This window comes from Perkinsus marinus, assembly GCF_000006405.1.
Source record: "Perkinsus marinus ATCC 50983 genomic scaffold scf_1104296958712, whole genome shotgun sequence".
NCBI classification, from domain to species: Eukaryota; Perkinsozoa; order Perkinsida; family Perkinsidae; genus Perkinsus; species Perkinsus marinus.
The window spans coordinates 1,228,085-1,251,991 of NW_003206658.1; the positions used below are offsets into that span (position 1 = coordinate 1,228,085).

At 47.5% G+C, this 23,907-nt stretch overlaps 6 protein-coding genes across 6 annotated transcripts in view; 2 read left to right on the forward strand and 4 right to left on the reverse strand.

Moving 5' to 3' along the window:
• The window catches only part of Pmar_PMAR011838 (hypothetical protein), a gene marked incomplete at both ends in the record, with an annotated part of 2,264 nt that extends 1,802 nt beyond the window's left edge, over window positions 1-462 (reverse strand). The window contains 2 exons of the mRNA XM_002773927.1: window positions 252-373; window positions 432-462. Of these exons, the coding sequence (XP_002773973.1) occupies window positions 252-373; window positions 432-462 (153 nt within the window). The remainder of the gene's footprint in view (window positions 1-251; window positions 374-431) is intronic.
• Window positions 463-5,725: 5,263 nt separating this feature from the next.
• Pmar_PMAR011839 (hypothetical protein) lies at window positions 5,726-6,576 on the reverse strand (the record flags this gene model as incomplete). The annotated part of the gene is made up of 4 exons (XM_002773928.1): window positions 5,726-5,785; window positions 5,830-5,882; window positions 6,096-6,189; window positions 6,469-6,576. 4 exons carry the CDS (start codon window positions 6,574-6,576, stop codon window positions 5,726-5,728), a joined length of 315 nt encoding a protein of 104 aa, XP_002773974.1.
• Window positions 6,577-9,079: 2,503 nt separating this feature from the next.
• On the forward strand, window positions 9,080-12,894 carry Pmar_PMAR011840 (hypothetical protein, conserved; the record flags this gene model as incomplete). The annotated part of the gene is made up of 8 exons (XM_002773929.1): window positions 9,080-9,633; window positions 11,481-11,535; window positions 11,575-11,673; window positions 11,717-11,782; window positions 11,828-11,954; window positions 12,201-12,296; window positions 12,338-12,444; window positions 12,763-12,894. The coding sequence occupies 8 exons, from the start codon at window positions 9,080-9,082 to the stop codon at window positions 12,892-12,894; spliced, it is 1,236 nt and encodes a 411-aa protein (XP_002773975.1).
• Window positions 12,895-15,218: 2,324 nt separating this feature from the next.
• Window positions 15,219-17,438, forward strand: Pmar_PMAR011841 (L-asparaginase, putative). The gene is made up of 9 exons (XM_002773930.1): window positions 15,219-15,500; window positions 15,548-15,685; window positions 15,730-15,798; window positions 15,846-16,044; window positions 16,093-16,163; window positions 16,208-16,366; window positions 16,412-16,533; window positions 16,582-16,813; window positions 16,863-17,438. The coding sequence occupies exons 1-9, from the start codon at window positions 15,249-15,251 to the stop codon at window positions 16,917-16,919; spliced, it is 1,299 nt and encodes a 432-aa protein (XP_002773976.1). The 5' UTR covers window positions 15,219-15,248; the 3' UTR covers window positions 16,920-17,438.
• A 1,433-nt stretch (window positions 17,439-18,871) lies between these two features.
• Pmar_PMAR011842 (conserved hypothetical protein) lies at window positions 18,872-20,086 on the reverse strand (the record flags this gene model as incomplete). The annotated part of the gene is made up of 1 exon (XM_002773931.1): window positions 18,872-20,086. One exon carries the CDS (start codon window positions 20,084-20,086, stop codon window positions 18,872-18,874), a length of 1,215 nt encoding a protein of 404 aa, XP_002773977.1.
• Window positions 20,087-20,407: 321 nt separating this feature from the next.
• On the reverse strand, window positions 20,408-23,808 carry Pmar_PMAR011843 (poly A polymerase, putative; the record flags this gene model as incomplete). Its single annotated transcript, XM_002773932.1, has 14 exons — window positions 20,408-20,561; window positions 20,608-20,780; window positions 20,840-20,959; window positions 21,137-21,260; window positions 21,311-21,457; window positions 21,499-21,598; window positions 21,781-21,875; window positions 21,927-21,987; window positions 22,030-22,161; window positions 22,205-22,292; window positions 22,773-22,847; window positions 23,109-23,259; window positions 23,474-23,550; window positions 23,701-23,808. The coding sequence occupies 14 exons, from the start codon at window positions 23,806-23,808 to the stop codon at window positions 20,408-20,410; spliced, it is 1,605 nt and encodes a 534-aa protein (XP_002773978.1).
• Between the last annotated feature and the right edge of the window lie 99 nt (window positions 23,809-23,907).

Sequence of the window (23,907 nt, forward strand, 5' to 3'; positions counted from 1 at the left end):
CAAGTTTCAGGGCAGATGATACTCGTTGTGGTGGCTGTGCATGAGCCGAAAAAACCGGATATGCTAAGAATATGTGGACGGGTGTATGTTGGTGACAATATAAAAATTCTGAGAGGAAATTTTGGGGAAATTTTCATTGATTTCTGTACATCTCTACCCGAATTCGTATATACACTCCTGAAACTAGTGAGGAAACTCCAAAGCTCAGCTGAGGAGAGCGAACATATATTCCACCAACACCAGCAAAATACGTTGCTCGTCTCCTCCTTCTCCTCCTCCGACGGCCTCAGTCGTGGTAAGCGTCCATATGACTCCAACACACTCACAAGCTGGCCAGCATGGAGTTCATTCAGTCTCGACACCAATACACCAGCTAAAATGACGAGAAAAATGCCGCGACCGGGGATCGAACCCGAGACCTCCTCCCTCACCAACAAACTCCAATACTTGACTATCGTACATCCTCGACTGTCCACTAGCCCGTACGATAAGACGACAATCCGACACCGAGATGCATGAACTTGACAGCTCAACTGAAACCAGATTTATACATGTACTTAGCTATTCAATTGTTGCTCAATGTGACCATACCCTCTATAGAGTTCTACTCGGAAATTATGTGCTCATAGTAGGACCCTCCTATACCATCGTTCGCCATGAAAGTGACAGGGAGATATATTCGTCAACTTCCGGGTGGTGGAGAGCAGCGGAGACACTATGACACAATTTGCTATTTTGTCTCCCCTACTCTCCACTTTCCTCAACGGTTGCGGGTTGGGGCAGAAAGTTACTCCGTAGTCCATCGTCGATGGACCGGATTTCACAATAGTATATAAATACCCTCATAGCAGCAGTTATCGGCTGACTTAATCGCTACCGTGATTCGGCTGAGTTAGTCGAACGTTTTTACCCGGGGAAAATCACCGTCCGACCCAATTTACCTTCCTCCTCCTCCTTCTTCGACCCCATACCTTCCAACTCCATGAGTATTCGCCCATTCAACTGACAATAAGGGACAACGACTCTATACCAAACTCATGTACCATCACCATCATGCTCTACTAGTAACGTCTTAACGTGTTGTCATATCGCAGTGCCGTGTGGCAGTGAGTCAGCTCGATCGTCTCGCTAATTACACTCTCCTTAATTTCAAATTCTAATATTCTCAGTATCATATCTATGCCGAACCAGAGTAGCGTTCTGCCTATGGTGATGATGTGAGAAGTCGAAGGTGCGGTATAAAAAGAAAGAAATAAACTCAGGATGGTCACCGCCCTACCACAAAACAGTCGTGATTCACGTATGCAGTCGGAATATCAACTCATTCCCATACAGAATGCATCTCCCAGAAACCCGAAACCCGAACCCCGAAAACCCGATTCCACCAACCTTACCAAAGTCATGCATTCAAATTCGGCCTGCCCAGTAGTGGCAAGGACGTGTAGTAAGACGGCGCATTGATGTACCTGAGCGGCAGAGGGGATATATTCAATACCCTCGACCATGAGGATGTGAATTTTTCACGCACGATTATGTAGATCTTTCCTGTTACACTGAGTTTATCTGCCAAGGGCCCTCGGATATTCCGTAAAACGCTTCGCCAATATTCCACATCTACCACACCTTCCTGAGCAGACTGTCGGACCTGATGCACACCGTCACGCGCCACAAAATTAAGGACATTACCTCAGCCACCCAATCAGTGATATTCATCTGCTTCTGCGTCGCTCCGCTAAGCGTTGATGATGCGAATTTTCGAAGCTGTGCAGTGAAGAGAGGTTTGTGGGGACGAAGGCACAACATTGCAGAAGGAGGCATCTTTCCGACCTGATTCGTATCTTGCGCGCTCAACCTCAAGATATCCCCCAATTAGATGAACCAAAATCAAGAGAATGCATACCCTCAAATCTCAAGCATGGATAATTACAGAGAAATGCCGGCACCAGGGATCGAACCCGGGACCTACCCACAACCTACTACATTATCAATTATACACCACATACCCATCTACACACCAATCTTACCCCAATATACCGCCACAGCCACTGCCGCTACCGCCAATGCAAAAGCGCGCGCCCCAGACCGTCCCCCTGGCCACAATGACCACTCAGTGACTCTGAGGTAATCCACCGCAGAATTTGTATATAACAAATCTTCATCAATCGGCTCGACCGTCGCGCGCATCTGCCGAGCCAATTCCAGCCTTCCAGCAATGTCCCTATGACTTAGCAAAAGGTGACATAAATCCCTTCGCTCCGCTGTTGATAGTGAAATTTTATAAACGCTCAAACCATGACAAATTCTCAACAGTGCATTCGATGAGAGCTTCTCCAGACCACCAAAATTCGGTAATCGTGCAACGCTTCGCTTCGCTAAGTCTCGAGATTTCGGGTGAACCGACCGACTCAGACGATATTGTGTTATCCAAGTCTTAATAACGTGTCGCTCAATCGTCTTCAACTCCTTCTCCTTTTCAACGAATTGCAACGCCCTCAGATCACCACCTGCTGAAATCGGCCTGACCGCGCGCCCCAAAATTAACCCCGCTTGCAACCACAGCAACATCATCGTTGCAAAGAGCAATGGAGTACTTGTCCGACCAACACCGATCAACCACGACAACAACACGTGCTGGCCTCTCCACTGTGTAGGGCACGTCGGGGGCCTTATCACTCCTAAAGCGACGTTATCAACGCCACCAGTAACCGCAAACGACGCTATGTAGACCAACAGGACCACCACCACTCTAATAGACAACAATGACCAGAACACACAAGCAGGCTCCTCGCGTGATCGTATCGCAATTGAAACCGACCCCGGCGAAAAGACTCTCCAAACTGCCGACATACCATGCAAAGTAGTCACCGCAGATTCCACCGGGAGCTTCCTCCGAGTATCCCCACCACCCACTGAGCGAACTAATGCCATCTTGATGATAATAAGTAGCCGAGATACGATATACTGTACACCATATAGGATAACAACGAGTATCAACGCTTGGATGAGCGCCGCGTGGAAAGCAGTCGGTCGGGAGTAGGGTAAGAAACCGTAGTCGTTGAGTAGCAGTAGAGAGGCAGTCGCGCCCGCTGAGGTCGCCACTCCAGCATCTAAAACAGCACTATACTTTCATCAACGTACTAGAGCAATGGCAAGCCTACTAGAAGTAGTAGCAGCAGCAACACCAGCAACGACTGAAGTTGGCATCATTTCTGGCCAGTCTAGACATACTTCACTTGGAGGCTCACAAGCTAGGATAGGCATCGACGCTTTACGTATATGCTTTGATAAAAGCTCAGATGTGAACCTAAAATGAATCTTTTCATGTCAACCACAAGATTCCCATTATACATATACTGTCACTAAAAACAAAGCCTTACGACCCCTTCCAGTGCTCGTAACAACTAAATAGCTTTCATCATATTTAGGCTTCACCGATGCGACAAGAGCAGAAGGAGTAGATCGCACGTTACTACTGCCTTACTCTCGTGGCCAAATCAAAATTGGGTAATTTACTCCGAAAAAGGGACTTTTTCACCAACGTTTTTGCGCATTCCAAGCCGCTCGAAAACTCCATTCGGTCACCTACTTATAATGCCGGAACGGGTGGTGATAGCGGCCGAGCAGAGCCTCTGAATACGCGTCCGCATAGTAAACATCCACTAGAAGATGGAGATATGTAATGGCTAGGAAGTCCTGTATCTTCCATGGTGACACCTCTTGTCGCCGCAACCGTGTCACCACAGCTTCACGTACCTAGACGATAATCGTTGGATGCCAAAAATGGGAAAAATTATCACATCGGGTTTGAGAGACTTGCTTTCAAGATTCAAGACAATTATCTCCATATTAATCGTCCTTCCCAAACAACAATAAAAAATAATTTTTGCGTGCATCGAAACTAAAACGCCTCAAGAGCCCATTTCCACCACTTCTACCTCCTCCCACTCGGCCGCCTTCTCATAACATGAATCAGCGCCCCGTAATAAAACGCCCAACTCTTCCTTCTTCCACTTCACTACTTGCTCTTGTTCGTTCAACAAAGCTGTGCCATTCTAAAAATGCACCCCTCGGGATTCGAACCCACGCCCTTCCCTACCACAGCACCTCATCCACCCCTCTTCCGCCAACATAATCCACCATCCTCTCCAACATCTCTGCGTCCCTTGCCAGTGTCGCGTTCAACACTGATGCCCGACTACTAAGCTCTGTACAGGAAACTGACGATAGCAACAATTACACCCAAGTAGTAAATCGGAAAACCCTGTGGCATTCAGAGTACTGTATACAACGAGATTGTACACTACATACACCTGCCTAGAATTGAGTTCAATATAGCCTCAATGGAATTGTCATATTGCCAAACCATTCACGGTGCGGGAAAAAATGCACAAATTTTCCCCGAAATTTACCCCGTTATAAAGAAAATACGAAGTAATTTCTAGGGTCTTGCTGTTTCTCGTACCTTTACACCATCAGTCGTCTACGAATGCATAGACATAGACAATAAAGACAAATTGCAGTACTCGGCATACATACAGAATTTACAATGAAAACCATGAATTTTCCATAGATGTAACTATTCCCGCATCTATTCCCTACCATACCCTACAGAAATTCGCCCAATAAACCTACGCCAGACTTTCTGTCCCTACATGCGTGCTGATAAATTCTAACATCGACATCTTTGAAAACTACTACTACCGCTCGTCCCCCTCTGCTACCCCTCAGCCTGTCGCTTTCCTCCACTGCATCAGTCGATTCCAACTACCCCTCAGCGTGTGACCAGCAAAGAATGATAGTCTGGAATAGAACGTATACTAGTAACACAAACTCCCCTACTCTACCACATATACTGGGGTCTTCGATGGATACGTACGAGCCTGATCAAGGGAGTCTCGAAAGGAGGTAAAATATCCGATTTCCAATTTCAGATCGGAAATGTGACCCAAGAACAGGCAGTGGAAAATTCCAGCTCATGAATTCTCCGAACGCAATCATCATTCACCCGTGAGAAAGAATTGCAGCCTTCCAAGGAGTGCCCGAAAGAACAATAATTTACCCCATTTTTTTGAAAAAAAAATCCTTTCCAACTTTCAGCCGATAAAATGCTATGAATTTTCCGAATTTTCAATAATTTAACCTTTTTTTCGTAAACTTTTTTTAACTTTTTACCAACTGCTTCTGAGGAATTGCCCGAGTTTTTTGATGATTTTCCCACTTCTTTCCGAAAAAAGTCACCCTTTTCAACTTTTTACCGATTCGTTTTATTGAATACCTACATATTTGAGAAAAAACATTTTGTCAACTTTTCCCCGACTGATTTCAATCCCAATGAAATGCCAACTTCAATTAACGACGTTGAACAGGCCCCTCCTCCTTCTCCATCACTACCTGTTGCCGACACCCCCGCTACCCCAGCCGTGGTCGAGAAGGTCGCCAACGTTGAGGACATCGACGGGACCAGCCATCCCAGCATAACAGGAATAACTCCAACAACTCTTTATTAAAGACTACATCACACAACAACAACAGCCGCTCGATCGCACATTAACATACATGCACAACTTCAACTGGTGTAAAATCCACCATGGGGATTCCTAGTGTGGAATTGTTTCACTAAGCCGTGTCGATACCCCCGGTCCTCAACAACAGCCGAGTCGCTCTCGGCAACGATAAGCTTTGGTCTGATCGAGTTCAAAGGGCAACAAACTCATCATAGTGGGAACTACTTCTGCTGGTGCTGCAGAGTCCCTGTGCTACTGCATGCGATGGGTAACTGGTTTATCTGCCATAGTAACAGTGGAGGCGTGAGAGGATCGTAGTGCTCACCCGGTCCTTCAGAGTGGCATCCGACTTAGCCGCAGACCTACGCTGCTTGCGACCTAGGGAGAACACTATCAAGTCGTAACGTAAGGCTGGTAGAGAGGCGCTGGAGGTGTGAACAGTAAATCACCGCTCAGTATACTGTAATCGACGAAATTACTGTTATTATTATCAGTAGTATTTGACACTTTCCCACTGTAGAAAACTGACCACGGCCAAACGAGGCAGACAGAAGAATTCGCCATAGACTTGACAGAAATAGAAAATCCTACTTTTGTATTTCCGCAGTGATGGTTCCTCCGAGAGATCCTCATCTGTTTGTGCACTCTGACAAGCTACACCGAGCAGAGCAGCCTCAGCAGCGGCCTGAAAACGACACGATGAGGAAGGCCAGTAGAGCCTTTTTAAGAGTAGGGGTGAATTCAACGACACTTTTTGGAACTCAGATGAGAAGCTCATTGAACCTCCCGGGTGTGTTCAATTTATTTCTATACATTATGTCGAGCAGTTGTAATTTGGGAGGATCGAAAATATGGCACAATTACGACTTAAACGACGAGGCCCAGAATAGAACCCGCGTCGCCCCTACTACAACCGCGAATCATACCACTCCACCACAAATCACTCTATTTTCAAGGGTATTACTTCTTCCTGCTGCTGCCTCCGCTGCTGCTCAGCAAAAGTGGCATACTGCATCGTCTCTTTCTCGATCAGACGTTGCCACACAACTTGAAGTTTCCATGGATCCGACATAATAATACCAAACAGCTCAATACTCTAGTAATTCAACTTGACTTTCCGTTGAGGAAATCCAAGATTGTTCAAGATGTTCAAGATTGTCGCAAATCTGGACACGTTGTCAAAGTCAGATCATGCGAGTGCGACTTGGACGAGCTCAGCGGAGCTCAGCGTGGTCCATCCATAAGGTGGAGTGAGCGATGAGTGATCACACTCCCTTTTTTGGGTCCCGCTTGGGTAAATACCTCAAAGAAGCTTAGGGGATCTCATTGACTGGATAGAGTTGATAAACGTTTCACCTATGGCTCGTACAATCTACCATATCAAACGTGTATAATTTAGTGTCCACTAAAAGAAATCCACGAGAGAGCGATGAGTGATCACTCGCTCTTTTTCGGGTCCCGGTTGGATAAATACCTCAAGGAAGCTTATGAGTTCTCATTGCATTGTATGCCACCATAACGAGTTCGATTCAGATTTTATACTGCATCTCTAAACATGCTATTGCTGTCTTGTTTTACGTTGTATTGCTGGACCGTGTGAGTGGCACCCTTATCGACCCGATAGCAGTTAAGTGGCGATAGATGATTCCGAGGTAAGCGTTCTTCTTATCCATTGTCGAGTAAATTCATTCGGGAACTCAGAATTAATTCTGAAAATGCAATCTATGATTAAAACTAAGTTCACACTTGCGATTGTTTATTCCTCAGGATATTCATTTTGGCCAATCTGCAGCCTTATCCGCTTGGGAGAGCTACGTCGTAGAGCCCGGCAGAGACTCGGCGGTCCTCAGAATAATGGTGGGGCGTTAGTTCTCTCGAATTTGCTCTTTCATGCGACTCGAGTGAATCTCATACTCCTCAGATGGTCCTCCTCGCGTTAGCCGGTGTTTCCATGCTATTCTACAGCATCTACTTCTGCGCTAAACTTGTGACCCCCAAGACTCATCTTGACACGTAAAGAAGCAGCAACTGGTCTCACGAAAACTGAGCGAATTTTGGTTATTCAGATACGTACCTGTCGTTCATGACAACTTGCAGCCTCGCGAGAATGTAATTTTCGAATTGGAAATGTCAGTTACTCGATGATGCCATCAGGTCTTCGGAATCCCCAAAGCGATCATGAACCGACAAACGTCTAGAGCTTTGTCAATCGAGTCTTTACCATAATTATAATTGCATCTCCATTTGCTGTAGTATACTGTCAAATTGTTTCCTCGATCTCCATAGAGACTTGTGTAGCAGTAGTTCACCCTTGCTATAGTGTTCTAACGCAAGTCTAACGCATCTGATGAGGGCTGATCGATGATCAGGATTATCCCAGTCTCAACTCGATCGATGATTGATCGGGCCTTACCGTGATCTTATGTAAACCCATAAGAACGACAATAAGAGTTAATGTCGTTACTTGTCTTACTCACGAAACTTATGTCATAGTTCAAGAGTTTTGAGCTTAAGGGTGAGTGTGAGCGACTCGAGGACATTTACAGCGTCCAGGTCGACTAGTGAAACGATCTGATGTAAATTCCACTTGTGCAAATGATCATTGAAATATTATGAACGAAAGCTGCCAATAGAAATGTGATCAATAACTGTAATAATAAAATAATGATTCTACTGTTGGACTACCTCCCGAATGAGAGGTTCGGAAAATTCAAGGAGAGGTGCACTTGAAAAGTTGGAAATATGACCCGTACTCGGGAGTCGGGGAATATACTCGTAAAATCAACCCGAGCACTTGAATGGATGATGTCTCGGAAAATGCTCCTCGCACTCGGAACCCGAAAAGGAAAAGCATTTGAATAGGCCCCTGGTGAAATTTGAAGGACCTCGGCCACTAGAGAACGATTGTTGGATCATCTTATCAACAGAAGAACTGTACAATTCACAATTCGTGATTCATACCGTAACTCTGATAGTTTGATAACCAGCATCAACAGTGTGGAAATCGGTCCCAACTTCTGAACGTTTCGAATTGCCCTGGCGAAATTGCTCAATAGACACTAAGAGAGTGTTGCAATGAATCGAATGCATAAGGCGGTACTCTTCCAACTGTAGGAAGGCTCGATGAGACTGTCTCTGGTCGTTACTGAGAAAAGGGCTTGGTTACCTACTCATGATTTATCAAGTTGGCTCGGATTCATACGAAATCGGGGTGAGGGAATATGCACATAGTTAACAACATGTGTAGTTGACATTTGTGGAAATTTTGGGGAAATTCTTATTGGTTTCTGTACACTTTTACCCGAATTCGTCGTATGTAAACTTGTATAATTAGTGAGGAAACTCCTTTTCCGCTTTCCTCGGAGACGGGTAACACTAATTCCGAGCTCAGAAAAAAGCTCGGAATTTCGAACGCACTTTAATTCGTAGTTTTTATCCGAGCTCGGAAGAGCCGCTTGTCGGAGAACTTGGACTCGGAAATAGGAGCACTTTAATCGGCTCCTGAACTTAGCTGAGGAAAGCGATCATATACAGTGTACGGAATGATCATCGAAGTGGCCTAGTTGTGGTTTTCCATGGCCCCTTCTGCATTCCCTCAACGTAATTGTGGTAAAACTCTTAGTCGCAACTTCGACGTAATTGTCAGTCTTGCCGCTGCCTCGACGTTCACATCATCATTGCCTTTCGATCTGTGCAACGAGCTCTGGTCCTTTTTGGAGCCCTCGCCAACCTTGCTGAAAACCAACCAACCAGAAGCTTACTTCCGCTCTGGTGATTCTGTAAGTATATCATTCGAATATAATAATTTGATAATATCGAGAAGTCCCTGCGTGGTGGGCTTGCGTCAACTCGGCCAGTTCCCCGAGTTCGCATGGAAGACCAATTGTGAAGTGCTGAGCGCATGCGGCGTCCAAAACGGACTGGTGGTTTCTCTCAGCAACAGTAGATTGTTATTGTTGGAATACAAAACACCGCAGCCTGTGAACCTCCGAGATCAGCTTGCCCTGGAGGCCTCTTTGGGTCGATGCATCCCGAAGGTCGCGTCCGAGAAAGGGAAACTCCTCTACCTTAGCGACAGAGACAACAAACGTATCATCCGAGCCGACCTGGTCAACGGTGAAGTTCTTCGGTCACCTCCCATGCGAGGATTGCCGTTAATCTCATATGAGTTTGCAGTTCTCGATGGAGTGGTATTCATTGTGAACATGCTTGACAGCACTATACTATGCTGGAACAGCTCTGGTGGTCTGTCTGCTACTTGGTGCGTGATAACAAGAACCATCCCTAGACCTCGGGGGCTCTCTCTGGGTCTACAAGGGAGATGCCTTTACGTTAGTAGTGCTCTTGACGAGCACCTCTATCGGGTCAATCTTCATGATGATTTCCGAGTAGAGAAAGTATGCTATGTCGGGCAAGCCCAGCAGTTGAGCTACAGCCCTGGAAGAGGCTTAATCGCATTAGTCAATACTTACTTCAATAGAGTGGAGACTTGGCAAGAAGCCTGTTGGCTCGGGACCAGTGATTGAGACATCGATTCCGTCAACAATTCTGATGCTCCGTGTGACGTCCATGGTGACAGTCTCACCTCGCCATATAGTGCAATACTCATTTTCACTAGAGAGAATTGGATTGCGTTCGATTTGGTTTATTAACACTTTTCGCGGGTCGAGATGACAAGGCAGGGTTCGAGGAGGCGTCGCGCTAGCTCTCGAATAACCATGGCAACCGGCCAGATCAGTGGTGTTGTTAGACATCGAAATTTGATGGTCTACAACGGTTTCCTGGCGTTGTTAGGGTACGACAGCATTGCTCCATTCCGTATATGAATTCATAAGGTGGATGGCGTCGATTTCAGGGCATACTACAGAGAGTTGAAAGAGCTATGTTGCCTCTCGCTGTATTCATGACTATCACGGAAATTTCTCGATGTTCGTAATTGCAGAATTCGTAATTGGGCCTGTTTCATAGGAGCAAGTCGCGCCTTAACTTAAGTAACGCCTTAAGTATACCTTAAGTAAATCCTTAAGTTGCTCCTAAATTTAAGGCGCCTTAAATTAAGTGTCCTTGTGAAACAGGCCCATTGCAGGACAATGCCATGCAAGGCCGGATTATACTTAGCCGTGGAGAACTATCTTCATCATAAGCTTGGCTAAGGGATTCTTTCACCCTAGAGAGACATATTGTGTGCTACGGGGGACTAGGACAGCGACAGTGATGCAGCGGCATCTTACAAGATTCGCCAGTGTGCCGGGGTGTTTCTCGCGGAGTGCTAGCCACGCTGATACAACCAACAACAGAGTTATCGGGTTTAAGGCTGCGATCATGCTATCTAAGATCGATTTAGGACTTACCTGCTGCAAAAGCGACTTTAGTTGGCGTTGGACTACTATTGTTGTTGTTTGCGATAGCATTTCCCGCGATAATGCGTCTCAAAAGTGCATCGCGACGCGATGTTGTGTTCTCACACATGTCACATTTTTCACGGAAAACGGTTTTACTGTAAAACTTTCACGTGTAAAACAGGTGGAACTCCAATTGACTGACTGCAACGTATGCACTCGACTGGCTATGGGAGCTATAGCCCAAAGAAATTGGAGTGGAGTCGTATAATCGTATAGTGTCAGTGGTGAGTCCTTCGTACGCGTGCGCAAGGATGTTTTTGCGTACGCGCGTCCGCCTACCGCAACATTCTATCGACTCGTGGATTTCCATCTGATGCACTCGGTACATGTTTTACGCCTCAGCCTCGCTGCTTCTCTCAAGTGATAGACTAACACAGTGTGTGTTGGTACTACGTACACTGGTGGACAAAGTTTCACTTGTTTAAGTGCAATGTCTATGTACGCATGTTGTCCACCTCTGCCCTCTCCTGAGCGAGGCTTCCCCATGAACATCTCAGTAGACCCAACAGACCTCAACAGAATAGCGTCAGTCGTGAATCGGGTGACATCATATCTGAACAAATGCTAACCTCAGATATCCATCGGGCAACAACGTAATCTTGCGTAATTTCCACGACTCTGCTGATGTGGTAGCCGCATCTAAACTGTGTGCCTGCTACGGTTATCAGTTCATGTATACTGCTCACGCGGGCAAGCGAGTACAAGCAGTCGCGATCTCCCCCAATGGTCATTGGGTCGCCAGTGGGGACAACTCTGGCATTTTGAGGGTGAGTATTTCTCCGGTCTACCATCACTACCACAAATCGGCAGGTTTGGGGCTCCAGAGGCGACCATGCGGACAAAGGCGAATTCAGACTATGGAACGGCGACATCAGAGTTAGTCGTGCTCTAATGCGCTCTCCCTAATCCGTCACCTTGTAGGGCATCTGCTGGTCTCCCGACAATCAACGCATCGCCGTGTGTGGTAGTGGACGAGAGGTATCAGCAGCTTGCATCATGTGGGACACCGGAAATAAGGTAGAGACTGATATTGGCTCCTATGGGAAAGGTCAGTCTCAGCTAGGAGATATGTCTGGGCATCAGAAAGCTGTCAATGCGATCGCCTTCCGCCCATCACGACCATTCAAGATCGCCACTGGTTCGTCACACTGTCATCTCTAGGAGTTGTCAATTCACCTCAGGCTCCGAGGACAGCTGCGTGAATTTTTACGAAGGACCTCCGTTTAAGTTCAAGATTTCCAATACGGGTAAGCATCCTCCCACACGACGTTAATAATCATGCTCCTACATGCAGGGCGGCACACCAACTTCGTCCAGGGGGCAACATTCACTCCCAGTGGAGACCTCCTGCTTACCTGTGGCAGCGACGGGCTGGTAAACGTCTACGAAGGTGGGCCCATACGGTCTTCTTCAATGCGATCGATCCCTCAGGATTGACCGGAGATTTCCTCTATGCTTTCCCCAAGTTGCCCTCCACGGCATTTTCTCTGGCGTGCCCTGATGACAATACTGTTGTTGTTGCATATGCTGATAAACATGTAACACAGGTTTCTCTCTCTCACTCTCAGTTTTGGAATATATATTTTTGCTTTCCTCAGCTGCTGATCTTCGGATTTTCCTCACTAACCATAGGAATTCATATACTGATCCGGGTTGAAATACAGAACAACCAACAATAATTTCCGATCAGAATTTTCACCAACATATTCCTACTATTAAGGTTCGCTGTTATCGTATAAAACCCGACACGGCAGCTTTGGCCTGGGAGGTCGAAGTCGGTAAAGATCTCGGGGACCAACAGATAGGAATGGCTGTGCGTCAGCTGAGTTCGCTGCTACTGGTCACGAATCTATCAGGTTGCTGGGAAGGACGCTGTTATCACTACATGCCTTGACGGTCGCTTGCTAAAGTGGAGTGTGCCAGATGGGAACCTCATCGAGACTTTGACTGGCAGCAGTGGAAGGGTGGGGCGAGCTAGCTCTTCATAAAATGACCATCCCTGGTCGGTTTAGGTCTGCAGTGTTGTTCACAGCCACTCGAGTAACAGCACCCTTTGGACCTCGACTGACACTACACTGCACGAATGGCAACCGGAAAGCAATCAAGTTGCATGGTGAGCTCACACAAGTCTGCAAGCTCTACAGCTTTGGTGGTTTCTTAGCTTAGCCAGGGGCATTCGTCCCTCCGCAGGACTGATGGTGGACGATTCGGGGCCTGTGATGGTAGATAAGGACGGCAACGTGTTGCACACTACTGCTAAGGGGGGCGTGGTGGGCCCAACACAATGCGCTGTCCCCCTTGGTGAAGCTACTGAGGCAGGTTTCTGACGTAACGCTTCTACTGGATGCGACCTGGACCGGCGGTTCGCCTGTGCTATTCTCGGCTAAACGGTGCCGAGTTGAGACGGTAGATGGACAGTGGAGTGCCCAGCTACCTCGAGAGCCCCTTGCTGTAAGCTTGAGGGTTCTTCACAGTACTGGTTGAAGTGGCGCCTCGATCATCATACTATATGAGAATAGTGAAAATTAATAGTGACTCAAGATCTCTACTAGTAGGATATAAACGGCATTTACATATTTCGTTTTGTATGTCGAATCTTGTAAAGAGCGCTCACTCAGTGTACGGAAAACATCGAGGTTATGCAAGGGTGTTATAGACTGGTTGTGAGTATTATGGGGGTATTGGTCGCTACTGATTAGTACACGATAGATATCAGTTCATACATGGTACACTGAAGATATCATGAAATAGTATTAGTCATTTTCCTATTATCTGCCATACTTGAAAGGGTGTCCACCGCGAGCTGAGGATAGTATGAGATTTCCCTATTCAAGACAGTACAGGCACTTTCCTGAGAAATAGGATCAGTTCGAAGGCCTCGGGTGTGCTCTCTGCATCGGATTGCATCAAGAAACCTTAGGTTTCAGTGAGCGAAAGCCTTGCTTGCTTCGTGGCCACCTACGAGTCATCGACATCTTCCTTGCATGAGCAGACTAGTGATCGAGTTGTGCATGCGTACAACTCGGCTGGAGAGGAGGTAACCACAGCGAGTAGCGTCGTCGTTGGAAGATCTGTTGGAACTTCTGCTCTTCTTTTTCTGTCTTGGTCGCTGCCGAGAAAATTCCAGGCATAATACTTCGTGATTCATCCTGGAAGATCCATTCTTGTTGTCCTCAAGACTCCCTCCAGTGCCTCCACCATCTCCGGACGGAAGCCACAGTCTGTTGCTGATCAGATAAGAACAATCACATCTGCTCACAAGGCCGATATCTGCATGCTGAAGTTCTCGCGTGATGGGAAGTATCTTGCAGTAGGCGCTGTTGATGGTAAGCGTGTTGGTTAACGCTAAGTAAGCTCTCGAGCAGGCTCAACTAGCGTTATCTCAACGATGGAGTGGGAGACCATCCCATCAACTCGGCACTGGACATACCACACTTCCCGCATTATGGCCTGTGACTGGGGTGAGGGTGACACGAGGTTGGTGACAGGCGGCTTGGACAAAATGGTGAAGTTATTTTTTGAACTGTGGGTGATGATGAGGAGGAGCTCAGGTTTGCATATTCGATATGTCCACGACTGATCTTGTGCGAAGGCTCAGCGACTGCCATAAGGATGGTGTAACGGCTCTACGATGGGTCGATGGTGACACGCTGGTAGATGGTCGCTGTGGGCACTCTGGAGATGTTTTCGGCTGCCTTAGGCGACTGGAGGTGGAGACGGATTCATTCGACTATGGAAGATATAACTTGGTTAATTCATGTCATTTCTGTGCCACTCGAATTGATAGTTGAGTTCAACTTTGACAAGTGACACGGTATTAGGGAAACTAGTGCGGGGACATGATACTGTGCGTTAGAATGGTCTCACACAACTACTAGCACGGTGTGTCACGGTTGAAAGACGGCTTGTGATAAATAAGTGATCAGATAGAAGTCCACATATATAGAATAGAAGTGAATAGTGAATACATAGAAGTCCAGTAGATATCCCCACACACCACTCAGTAGTGCCAAGTAGAGAGCTTTGCCGTCAAGATATGTCAGCAAGCACTACCAAGTTCATAGTACTTGCGCAGTCACGCCATTAGCTATACTTCTAGCCTGGTTGCACGCATACGTTATGAACTCCCTGCACGATGGGGCAGACTCAGCCCTCGGTAAGGTTTCACGTCGATGAGCGCTCAACAAACGAGGCGATCGGTTGGACATTCGACTGTAGGAACTTCGAGGGCCAGACTGGAACTTCTCCCGGTTACTGCTCTTAGCATTGTTCAATTGTTTTGTGAAGTTCAAGACTGTTTCAGTTTGTGTATCACTGATCTTTCCTGGTCGCTCGGTCTACGATGCTCTTCTTCCCTACCTTCATCACTGTTATGCTGAGCTATGCCTCTGCTGAGTTTTGCAGACAACTTTGTGATTTCTATCCAGCCTGTCGTTTCTCCAAGTACAGCTCCCACCAGAAGGAGAACGGTGCTTGTTTTGGTTTTTACCATAAGGACAAAGGCTTCTGCTTCCAGCCTACGGAGCAAGCTACCTGTGATGACTCAAAGCTGAGACCGGTCTTCGCTCCCAATGTTCGACATGAGCCCGGCAAGGTAGATCGCGCTGGCACTCCCCTCTCCCGTCCACAGCCTTCCCGCAGGTTCTGATTATCTATACAGGAGGCACCATCGGCATGCAGCCCTTCGCGAACGGAACCCTCCATCCTGTTCCTGGTTATTTGACTCGTCAGATCCACAGCTTACCTGAGCTCCAGGCAACTGGGATGCCATCAGTCAGCGTGAGTCGCCAACACTCCAGTTAGTTCATTGACCAACCCTGCAGGTCATCGAGTGGGATAACCTCATAGACAGCTCGGACATGTCCCCTGAGGGATGGGCCGCTATGGCTAAGGTCCAACTCCAACTCCTCTTACACCTGTCTCCTCATGCCCACTTCAGGCCGTCGAAGACAACTACGATGACTACGATGGATTCGTCATCCTCCATGGCACTGATACCATGTCCTATACCTCGAGCGCCTTATCCTTCATGTTCTCTAACTTGGCTAAGAGCGTCATCATAACCGGATCTATCCTGCCTTTCGACGAGCCCCACAGTGATGCTCGTCGTAACATCATCGTCTCCGTCCTTCTCGCTGGTGGGCCTACTACAACTTCTATTCGTAGACGCAGCATGTCGTTGTCAGGCCTTTACAACGTTCCAGAGGTATCGATATTCTTCGGAACTCATCTTCTACGTGGAAGTCGTTCCGTGAAGGTGAGAAGGCACTGCACTCCGCCTTAACATAGATTGTGTTTAAGGTTGATAGTGGAGCCATCGAGGCCTTCGACTCCCCCAAGTTCCCCGCTCTCGCTACGATGAACGTCGGAGTGAACTTCTTGGATACATCCCTCGTAGCCCCCACTGGTCCGCTGGAGGTCCAAAAAGAGATGGAGGGATCCTTGTTGGTCCTGCGCATGGTGAGCAGCACATGAAGGCTTGGACGATGAGTTTGTCATTGTCAGTCGCCCGGCTTTGCCAGCCTCGAGTCCCTCGATCTCAACGATGTGAAGGGTGTGGTTCTTTTGCTCTACGGTACCGGAAATGCTCCCTCAAATCAACCGCATTTCACTAACTGGCTCCTCAAGTGAGTTCATGCACCATGCTGGCCAGCGACTTCAGCTGCTGATTCCAGGTTGAAGGAGCAAGGTATCCCCGTCATCGCCGTCTCACAGGTTGTCCGTGGAACCGTTGCCTTGGCTGACTATGCGGCAGGAGCACAACTCCTCTCTCTCGACTTGATCAGTGCCGGAGACATGACCGCCGAAGCTGCTACGACCAAGCTCAGCTACCTCTTGGGGAAGGGCTACACCCAGGAGGAGATCGCCAAGGCGTTTGGGAAGTCTATGAGGGGCGAACTGACTGAGGTGGGTACTTCCCCCATTGGTGAGTACCACGACTACCCTTGTTCCTCAGAATAATATCGCTGCGGATGATCCGTTCCGTGACTTGTCTTTCGATGTGTCCGAGTGACCAGCTTTTGTCCATTAATGTTTGTTACCCTACACGAAGCTTGTGGAGTGTAGAGTGGTGCAAAAACAGGACCGTGACGCGCTCACCCGCGAAGCTAGTTACTCTGAACCTGTGTATTTCGTGCGATGTTGTTGCTGCTGGTCCTAAGTGTTAGTGTGAGGATTATTGATACCTTACTTTATCATCTATCAGTTGCTGGTGAGCGTGCTGGCTCTTTTTGCCCATCCTCTGCCACCCGGTAGTTTCTGGTTGTCTGCATCTTGACGTGCGATCCTCAACTGTGTGAGGATGGCCGTCCGATGGCCACAGATGAAGTCGGCAGGGCGGGACGAGTTGAGTTAACGAGTTTTGGGTGAGAAGCTGCGATCGGGCCTGTATTTGCAAACTGTGTAAATGTAAGTCGGATCTCACGATCCACATCATCGGCCCGACTAGGACCCTCTTAGTTCCTTGCTTATTTCATTCATTCGTTTCTATCTTCAAATTTCTGGCGTGTAGCCTCACCGTCAACCGTGTCGCTTGAACAATGTTAGTGATATCGATGCTGGTTGATAGCCGTGCCATCTAAGTTGTGTTCTTTAGTTGTAGCTCAATGATCGCGTAATACCGCGAGTTGAGCATGCGATTACTAAGAGGGCGAGAGACAGCAAAGGAAGGTATTGTCGTCGAAGGCTCGTTCACACAATGTGGTTAACAAATTCAGTGCTCCAGCTATAGCCATGTGCAACATGAGGCTTCATAAACTATTAATTTCGGTCTAATCTCGAATACATAAGGTACTTCTATCAAGGCTGTTACCAACTATCGGTATTGCCGCGGCGACATATCGTAGCAACTACAGTTCACATGAACTGTCCACTCAACAATTCCTCTTTCAACACGAAAATTCTCGGGGTATACCATATCCCCAACAAATCATTTCTTAACGTCCTTTCACTGTTTTCATAACCCATCTGATACAAACTCAAGCGCATTTGAAGACTTAAAGAAATTTAATCCAGGCTAACAGCGTTTGCATGCTGAGTTATATACGATGGAGCGGAGTATATCAAACTCTCATAATAAAACTAGCTTTCTGTTCAGCATCTCGCGGCCGTGTCACTAAACACACCGTCGAAGCTGATGTATAATCCATCTCCTCGGAGTTCAACATAAGGTTGAGATTCCAGAGCTTGGAGTAGCTGCATAAAAGTTACATCATAGTTGCTGAAGACAATCTCAGAGCCCTCGAGAGAGTAATCAGCGGTGAAGGTCTTGCCGACTAAATCGAGCAGAACGGAGGTCTGATCGAATGTGAGGCGGAAATCTCCTCCAGGGTATGGCGACGAGCCACACCAAGACCCAACAACCGACGGTGTACCAGCCGGTGGAGGTGCGGTAGCAGTGCGCTCTTCGCAAGGATGACCTTCGCCTCCACAACTAGGATCAGCTGGAGCATAGCACAGTGTAGAATCGGACTTAATCATAATGCCGAAGCAATGTGGAGGAGTCTTCCAAGACTTGCAGTACGACGATGTACAACCAGTTAGACCAGAACAGATGCTCTCGCAAGCCTTATCCTGGTCCGAGCCATAGCAACACACTAACAGGATACAAACAATGCATGCAGGGAATTTCATAAGGAGTACAATACAAACACAATCCTGAGAAAACATAACATGGGCAATGATATGGAGTATAGTTGAAGATGCGCTACCTCCTACTCACAATGATGTACCCGTACTGAGAGCATAGTCCCAGGCTAGATGAGTTCACCATCTCAACTTGTGGGTTACCCAAATCCTCGAATAACCTTCTATTGAATTACGCAAACGCAGCTTGCCACGAGCAGTCACACACTTCAGTCCACAGTGACGACCAGTATTTATATATAATATATTGAAAAGTAGCAAAAATTACGGGTGACCTTCCTCACCTAAGGAGATCAAACCGTAGACGACTGAAATACGAACTTAGCAATTAGACAATATAGAGGATAGAATATTAACAAGTTCCACTTGAATGCCTTCCGACGTGTACGTCGTGAGTAGGCTAGTACCCAGCGCAGTGAGAAGACTCTGCAGTGCCGGATCAGGATTCTGGATAACGATATCATTTCCGTCAAGATAATAGGTAGCGGTGAACGGCTGACCAGACACGACAAGAAACAAGCTCCCGTCCTCGCTGAGGGTCACTTTCATGGGACCAAGAGGAGTGTCACCGCACCAATCCCCAACGACGTTGGTCGTGCTCGATTGAGATGGATCTCCTGTGTTTGTTGACGCGTCAGTAGTATCGACCGGAGCCTCGGTGGTATCAACAGGAGCCTCGGTGGTCTCGACAGGAGCCTCGGTGGTCTCGACAGGAGCCTCGGTGGTATCGACAGGAGCCTCGGTGGTATCAACAGGAGCCTCGGTGGTATCGACAGGAGCCTCGGTGGTATCGACAGGAGCCTCGGTGGTATCGACCGGAGCCTCGGTGGTATCGACAGGAGCCTCGGTGGTATCGACAGGAGCCTCGGTGATATCAACAGGAGCCTCGGTGGTATCGACAGGAGCCTCGGTGGTATCAACAGGAGCCTCGGTGGTATCAACAGGAGCCTCGGTGGTATCGACAGGAGCCTCGGTGGTATCGACAGGAGCCTCGGTGGTATCGACAGGAGCCTCGGTGGTATCGACAGGAGCCTCGGTGGTCTCTACCGGGGGCTCAGGAGTTTCAACGGGGGGCTCGATCTGGGAACCACAGGGGTGAGGATCACCTTCGCATGCCTCATCAGTCGCCACAAAACACAAGCTACCATCATCTCTCCTAACAATTCCATAACATACTGGAGTGTCCAACCAGAATTTGCAGTACGTCCCTAACCCAGAGGTCCTACAACCATCGATGGAGGAGCAGACATCATGACAAGGCGACGGAGGAGACTCGTGACATCTGACCGGCTCGTAGGAAAACTCGTTGCAACCGTTATCCTCGACACCGGGTTGATAACACCTCATGCCACCCTTATGATACAATCCGAAGCAATGGCCATTCTCCTTGCAATAGGACTGCTCACAACCAGCCGTCTCAGCACAGGACTCCTGACAGTACTCGTCAGGTGTGGCGGCCTCGTAGTCACCAGAGGTCTTGCCCATAGCTAGAACGTGCTTGATGGTGAAAGAGAGAGCCAAAAAGCGATAGAACATTACGGAGGGAATACACACACTGAACAAAACTATAAACAATGAACCATGCAGCAATGATTAGAATCGATCAATACTAATGATCCCGTATCTAGCCGTTTCACTTCCTCATCAGCATCCTAGGGCGATCGCTACTGTCACCATCCTCCCCGCATGAGCGACGATACACTCAACACCAACCCCAAAAGCTAATACATCAACATACAAACATACCACAATGACAACACGGATTTCCCTACGTCCCGTACCGCAGAGCCCCTCTGTATCCTCAAACGAAGGTTCTACTTTAACCCCAGCAAGTGACAACACAACATTCTCTTAGCATCACGTGGAACGAACTTTCTTAGCCTTAACATCAGCGTCCTCTGGTAAACCCTCCTCTGCCTTTCTTTTTGCCGTCAAACACTTGACAGTGTTTGGGAGAGACGGACCCGCAACGTGACGCACCCTCACATCGAACATGCCACCAGCCTTATATCTGCAAAGACACTAGTAACCTCACGAATCCGCAAAGGCCTGCGTACTCAGGCATTTGGGTCGCAAGTTCGATCCCCAGTCGCTCCATAAATTCTCTAACCGCTGGTCGCAGATCCATTCCAGGCGGAATAGACAGGCCCACGAACAATGCAGAACAGTAGGGGTACTCCTTATAGGGATCCTCGAGCGCTACTGCACCAGTCCACGCCCTATATGGGGCCTGAGGCAGAACCAACAGAATAGACCCATGCTCAAGAGCTGTATCGTATCGTTGCTGACCTTGTTGGTATCTTCCGGAGCGACCTCGGGCATCTTTCGCAATAACAGAGGCTTCAACTTGGAATTCACCAACCCCTCCGCGGACTTATGGCTCAATTCACTTGCTCCACCGATCTCAATCTGAACAGACATTTCTCAAGGGCACACAGAACAGACAAGTGAGTACTCAATGGAGTAACAATCAAAACCAAACTCAATCCTGAAATAAATTTCCAATCCGAAAGAAAACCCACAAGTGGTTATGAGGAGGACGTCTACATACCCTCGTTGCGGTTCCCTACTCACAAGACAGCTCACCTGAAGGAACTGCTTGTACCCTCCCTGATCGTAATCGAAGAAATGGATTGGCTCAAGTAGCGTCTCCCAGCATTCTCTACTTCTCAAGTCGACGCCTTTAGATGATATTATTCCAGCCCCACGCCTGCCGGGCAAAAGACACTCTGTCTCAGCGATAACAGCAAGAGGTCTCACTCGAGTTCCTTCTTGATGGTGTCCATAGTCATTCTAGTAACCCCAAAGGTGGAGTTCATGGACGGGTACGCTGGGGTTATCACAGCCATTGGAGAGGCCGCGAGAGGCAGCGGTTGGTCCGTGGTGGTCCTCTTGGGAGGAGGGCACCTATGAGGATAGTGACAGTTATGGTAACGGTAAAATCCTACCAGACTTTATGATGCTGAAAGCCCTCCCCATTCCGTTGCTCGGAGTGGCGTAGAACTACAGCACCCTCCGAGGGATCCCAGTTCCAACGTGAATACACACCTAAGTGGAGCATAGTGAGCCAACCACAATCACACAGGACAATGCTGAGTGTAATTGTATCGAATCCCCCCACCCTCTACAGTGAGGATTTGTTCATAAAAATAAGTAATAGAATCGATTTGAATTTCCGAGGACGGTCCTCAGACTCCTTTCACTAGGCTCGAGACTAACCCCTCCCTTACGGAAGAATCGAACCACCAGCTGAGACGGCCCCATATTGGGGAAGAGCTGACAGACTCTTGCTACTAATATCGCCCAGCTGACTCCTCCGAGGTATCTAAAAATCTTCGCTGTGCGCTAACACGAAGAAAGATGATCACAACCCTACCCAAGGGCGTTGCTGTATATCCCACGTCTACGAGCCCAGGCTCTGATCACCCTCAGGGCACCTATGGGACCATGAGGTAGAACACAGGCAGACCCTCACCTACCTAGGAAGTGGGCGAAATGTGGTACGCAAGCTTTGATAGCATCAGAAACTCGAACACCGTTGATGCTCCGTGCTGATTTCTCATCCATACCACACAACAGGTTATCATCAGCTGGGTCTATCGCTGGTCCACCTATACACAATCATGCAATAAACCCCTGAGCGTCGTCACTCACTCAGTGGATGGGCTAAGCCACAATAGAGCACGTCCACGTCTACGCCCATAAACTTCATCTTGATAACAGGAACGGCAGCTTGGGGTACCTGACATTCCACGAGGGGTATTGTTAGCACTGTTTCTATCTGTGGAAATAAATAATTGTATTGATATTCCCAATAAGTAACATATATAATATTCTTATTAGTATCATATTGATATCACGATATTGCCAAATAATGTCTTAAATTTTATACCATAATATCATATTATTGGAGTTTCACCCTAGTGATATGAAAAACATGTTTCACGACTACTACAGGGCGCGCATATCGCCTAGTTTTTCACCGAGTTTTACGACGCCACTTCACGTAAAACGGGTAGTCGTGATTCACGACTCGTGAAACTCCATTCTATGAATATACTATGATCTTCATTTGTTTATGTCATGTCTAGAAACATGATATTACTAATATGTTAATATCTATATTCGTAAGTACAATAAGCAATCAGCAGCCACGTAGCCGATGAAGGCTCTAGTATTATTGCCCTCACCCAACACCAGTAACATGTGCAAGTATACTTACTGGGTTCAGGTTAGTCACGTCGTTCAGTTCTGATAGCTTCAAAGGAAACAGCTCAAAGAAGGCATCGCGGGTGACCTACACAGGACGATTCTGTCCACACATCACCAGTGTTGGAATTTGGGTTCGCTTCCCTTAGTTAAGTTCAGGATTTCCTCCCTAGTTATAGAAGTTCACAAGCGACTCAAGGAAACAATAAGAATCTCAGAGTTTTCATATTGGCATCAACACATGTAGTTGATCATTCGCATATTCTCCCACACTGCACATCACCATCACGAAATGAATTTCCACTTGAATGTCCATCAGAACGTCGAGTGATTCCATACGACACCTCACCTTATGAGCCGCAACCACCACACAATCGATATCGCTAGAGGGGTCCTGCAAGCCCAGTCTAGCGCTCCCGATCGCCATCAGTTCACAACGACAGTCCTCCTCCTTCAAACCAGTGGAGAATGCATACTCCTTTCCCCACTCGGTGACCAATCTGAGATGCATACCGGTATGTGCAGCGGTGCTCAGCTGAGTCGAGGAGTTTCCTCAGTGATTGTAGAAGACTACATACAAATTCGGGTATAAGTGGTAACAGAAATTTCCCAAAACTTCCTTATAATTTTCATATTAACATTAACACATGTAGTTAACCATAGATATATTCTCTCACACGAGGCATGCCACCAAACGACTTGGAAGATCCATACCTTGACATAAGTTCGAACACCCTTTTGTGGAGCTGCCTCTCCTCCTCACTGGCTGGAGGTGCTTCCTCATCCAATACCTACAACATTCCTCCACCTTACGCAGTTAACAAAAGCTCGAAAAAATTACAGTCGTGCTAGTAGCATAAACTTCCACACTCAACAAACAGCTGACTTGCTCATCATTACCACTACATTTCAAGCGATCCCAACGAATGTATCACACCTACCTTCATCATAACATCAGTAGCAGCAATATCTTTAGGCGTGGCTTTCGACAGGGACACAGGGGGACTCACTCCCCACTGCTGCTGGGAATGCTCTTGGTCCTCAGCCATACTCCTACTACTGCACAAGTCAACTCTGTACTAATGAGTTAAAACCACAGTCTCGACTCGAGTGAAGCTTCACAGATACTTCAATTCCCATATTCACAT

Excerpts from the sequence above, each read along its gene's own strand:
- Pmar_PMAR011841 (XM_002773930.1), top strand. The coding sequence starts at position 15,249 with ATGCTCTTCTTCCCTACCTTCATCACTGTTATGCTGAGCTATGCCTCT. Across the intron at positions 15,686-15,729 it reads CTGGGATGCCATCAGTCAGC|GTCATCGAGTGGGATAACCT; the intron begins GTGAGTCGCCAA and ends CCAACCCTGCAG. Across the intron at positions 16,367-16,411 it reads CCTTGTTGGTCCTGCGCATG|TCGCCCGGCTTTGCCAGCCT; the intron begins GTGAGCAGCACA and ends TGTCATTGTCAG.